Genomic DNA, 3623 nt, shown 5'->3' on the forward strand with positions numbered 1-3623 from the left:
GTATGAAGGAAGAAAAATGCAAATAAGAAATAATGGGGCAACAAGGACAAATATTCTAAAGAAGAATAAGGGGGGGAAATGTAAATAATAGAAGATTACTGTTACGAAATCGCTGTTAAAAAAGGGAGGAATATATACTGTGTATATATGTGTGTTATGTTTTGTTTTGTTTTGTTGGTTTAAATAATAAAAATTATTTTAATTTTTTTTTTAAAAAAAGAAATTAATACTAATTAGATAGATTAGGTGTGGATGATTACAATGAAATAGGGCTAGTGTTATTGAATTATATAATTTAAACAAGGGGAATACATGCCCCTTATGTTTTTGTTTTATTTTATTTCTCCATAACTTTAGTATAGTTTATCTTTTTCTTGGTTTTTGTTTCTATTAATAAAAGTAATTCATAACTTAAAAAACTGTATATAACATTACACTGTAATATTATATACAGTTTTGGCCATGTATGAGATTTGGGCTTTTTTGCCATATAAAATAATCTTGAGTTATAATTTAGTTCTAATTTTTAATATTAATTTAATGTTTTGTTTTACTGTTTATAATTTATTACTGATCTGTACTGAATTATCCAAGTATATTCAATGCAAAATTCAATAACGCTAACTATATGTACCTAATTTTTTATTTTAATATAAATTTTAATTTTTTTAAAAGATATTTTTTAAAAGTCACAGTATATTTATTGCAATTGATTATAGTACCATTTTTAAAAATCTTTCTAATGTAATAACAGAATAAAAGCATACCTTCAGTGACTGAGCAGTATCAGCATCCGTATCATGGTAAAGTATAACATTATTGGCCATGTCAAAGCTTTCACGTACCCCAAGGTGGTAGAAGAGGGAGGGTTGTCTGGAAAAATCACTCATATCCACTACTGCAACATCTATAGTAAGAACATGGAATAAAACTTGGGAAAAATTGTACGGTGTTATTCCTAAAGTTCTGCTTCTGAGATTAAAACAATTTGTCAGACAGAGTTCCCACATCTGGTATTGCCCTTTTGGGGGAAAAAAGATTAAAATGATAACATGAAATAATTTCTGCACAAACTCCTGGACCTATGTAATGTAAACTTGTATGGCCAAAGATTTCAGACTTCGGAAATAAATCAGTCTTGCAAGTGATAAATAAAATCAAAGTTTATTTAAAAAGAGAAAGCAAAACTCATATTGGTTTGTAAATATTTGACAAAACTCCCTCCTCCCTAGCCCCAGACTGACTGGTAAATGTTTTTCCACAGCTGGTGACATGCGGAGAAGCTAGAGAAACAGTTGGGGAAATCACCATCCTCTGCCTTAAGAATCCATGTACACCACAATACTTTTAATTTCTTAATCACCTTCAAGGACTATTAATATTTTTTAAGTCAAGATAAAAGAGGCTCCTTTAGTCACAGACTGCGATGCCTTTTTGAAAGACCTGTGCCATTTTAGGGATTTCTTTAGTGTTAAATAACAACAAGGAAGAAAGCTGCTAAGGCAAGCCAAAATAAGGAAGAGCCCTCCCCCCCCCAAAAAAAGCTGACAGAGAAACATAAAAGAACAAAGTTTGAAAGGTGTGATTTTAGTTTATTATCGTAGTAACTTGTAGCTTGGTCTTCTTTGCTGTGGCTGGCTAAAATTTTCTAATCCTTTTCAAAAAGGGAGTCAAGATGGAGGAGCAAATTATTAGAGATATATTTGAAAGGACTTTAAATAAAATCTACCAATTTGTTGACCAGCTGTGCTCCAAGGATGATTTAGAAAAACCTCTCAAATTACTCTAGAGATGCAAACATGTGCAGAAAGTTACTAAACTACTGAGGCAATTTCACAAGTAGCTGAAAATGCAGAGGAGTTCATTGCAAATTTGGAATACAAACTTGACATTAACTTTTACTATGTGGTTTAAATATAAATTTCTCAACACAACCGAAAGAAGAGGGTCAAGAAAACTGGCAAGTTTTAAAAAGACAAATTTGGGACTTTTCTTCAAGGACATTTATAAGGCTGAGAAATCCATGATAAAAAGGGAGACTTATAACTACTAGATACATTTTCCAGAGAAGATTCTACCCCATGAAGACAAGCTGGAAGGAATGATTTCAACTTAATGAGTTAATTGGATCTAGGATGGATTTTTCTTGGTTAGATATTTGTAATTGAAAAAAAGTCTTAATCTAAAATTTGAAAATGTAATATCTTAAGTAATTTTTAAAGTATGCAAAATGTTACTAAAAATGTATTTGAGAGTTCTTGTGTTAAGAGAAAGTTAAAGAAAACGATGTACCAGTTTAAAGAAAACTTTGTGTTTTAAAAAGGATGTTTATAAAAGGGAAAAAATATTATTCTATAAGGATAGTGTCAACCTCTGGCTGAAAAGCCCAACCAAGGAAAACACCAGAGTCATTAATTACTCTAATGTGACCTTTATTGAGCAGAATCATTAGGGCAGGTTCAAAGTGAAAGCTAGCTCTGACAAAATGGTGGGAAGCAGTTAATTAAAAGAACAAATCTCCTGTCTTCTCTTGACAGTTCAGATCACATTGTCCAATACATCTTCAGGTAATTATTATGAGAAGACACTTTATTTCATCAAAACAAATCTTCGGCTCTCACGGTGATAACACCTGTGGATTCAAAGGATTCAAAGTTTGCCCCATCTCCCTCGCGGCATCTGTTGGCAAGCTAGAAGCACGCAGCGGTCCTAAAGGCACTAGGGTTCATAGCTTGACAGATAATTTGGAGGGTGGGAGCTAAATTCAATACTGAAATTCAAAGCCTGTATGTTAAGAAGTTAAAGAAAGTTTTGATTCTAGAAAAGTGTTTAAAGAAAATTTAGCATTCTTAAAAAAAGGGCGGTGGAAAAGAAAAAAAAAGAGTATTTTTCCCAGTAAGGTCAAAGAATCTGAAAGAATACAGTGAACCTTGTTTAAAAAATGGTGATAGTTTACAAAGGTTATTAGTGTGTGTGTGTGTGTGTGTGTGTGTGCATACACACATATACATACACACACATACAGTGAGTTTGTTTTTGTTTATACAGTTTTAATTACTGATATACATTGGAATAAGTAAATATGATTAAGAAAATGCCACAGGCATCCCCAAGAGAAGGCAAATTTAAACCAAATAAGGTTTTACTGTGATCTTTATTAATTCATTATAGTTGAGTAATGTAATTTGCTTTATTTTAAAACCTAAAAAAATGTGGATTAAAGATTATTTTTATTGATAGTTTCCAACCTATAGTTGCTTTCCTGGCAGCTATAATAAACCTTAAAACAAATTAAAATTAAAAAAACAAGTTTAAATCAATAAAAACACAAATGAAAAAATACAAATACATAATGTATCTTAAATACTAATTATATAATACTAATTATATATACATGCAAGATACACATGTACATAATCATGCACATGTAGCGGGGACTGCCTGAGAGTGCTTGCAGGAGCTTGACTGGGAAGGGGAAGATTGGGACAGCTGCAGTTGGCTTGGGTGTGGCTGGCGTGAGTGGAAGGAGGAAGGATAGAAAAGGGAAGAAAAGGAGAAGGCCGGGGTGGTTGGAGTTGAGAAGAGAAGGTCTGGAAGCTTATTTTATTTTTCTATCAAGGGTA

General features: G+C 32.2%; 1 protein-coding gene across 1 annotated transcript in view; it reads right to left on the reverse strand.

Annotated features, from left to right (window-relative positions):
- The window catches only part of MAP3K15 (mitogen-activated protein kinase kinase kinase 15), a 74332-nt gene extending 73406 nt beyond the window's left edge, over positions 1–926 (reverse strand). The window contains exon 1 of the mRNA XM_029285989.1: positions 768–926. Coding sequence (XP_029141822.1) covers positions 768–890 — 123 coding nt within the window. The 5' untranslated portion in view covers positions 891–926. The remainder of the gene's footprint in view (positions 1–767) is intronic.
- Positions 927–3623: the final 2697 nt, after the last annotated feature.

Source organism: Protobothrops mucrosquamatus, unplaced genomic scaffold (genome assembly GCF_001527695.2).
Source record: "Protobothrops mucrosquamatus isolate PMUCROS unplaced genomic scaffold, P.Mucros_1.0 scaffold_198, whole genome shotgun sequence".
NCBI lineage: Eukaryota > Metazoa > Chordata > Lepidosauria > Squamata > Viperidae > Protobothrops > Protobothrops mucrosquamatus.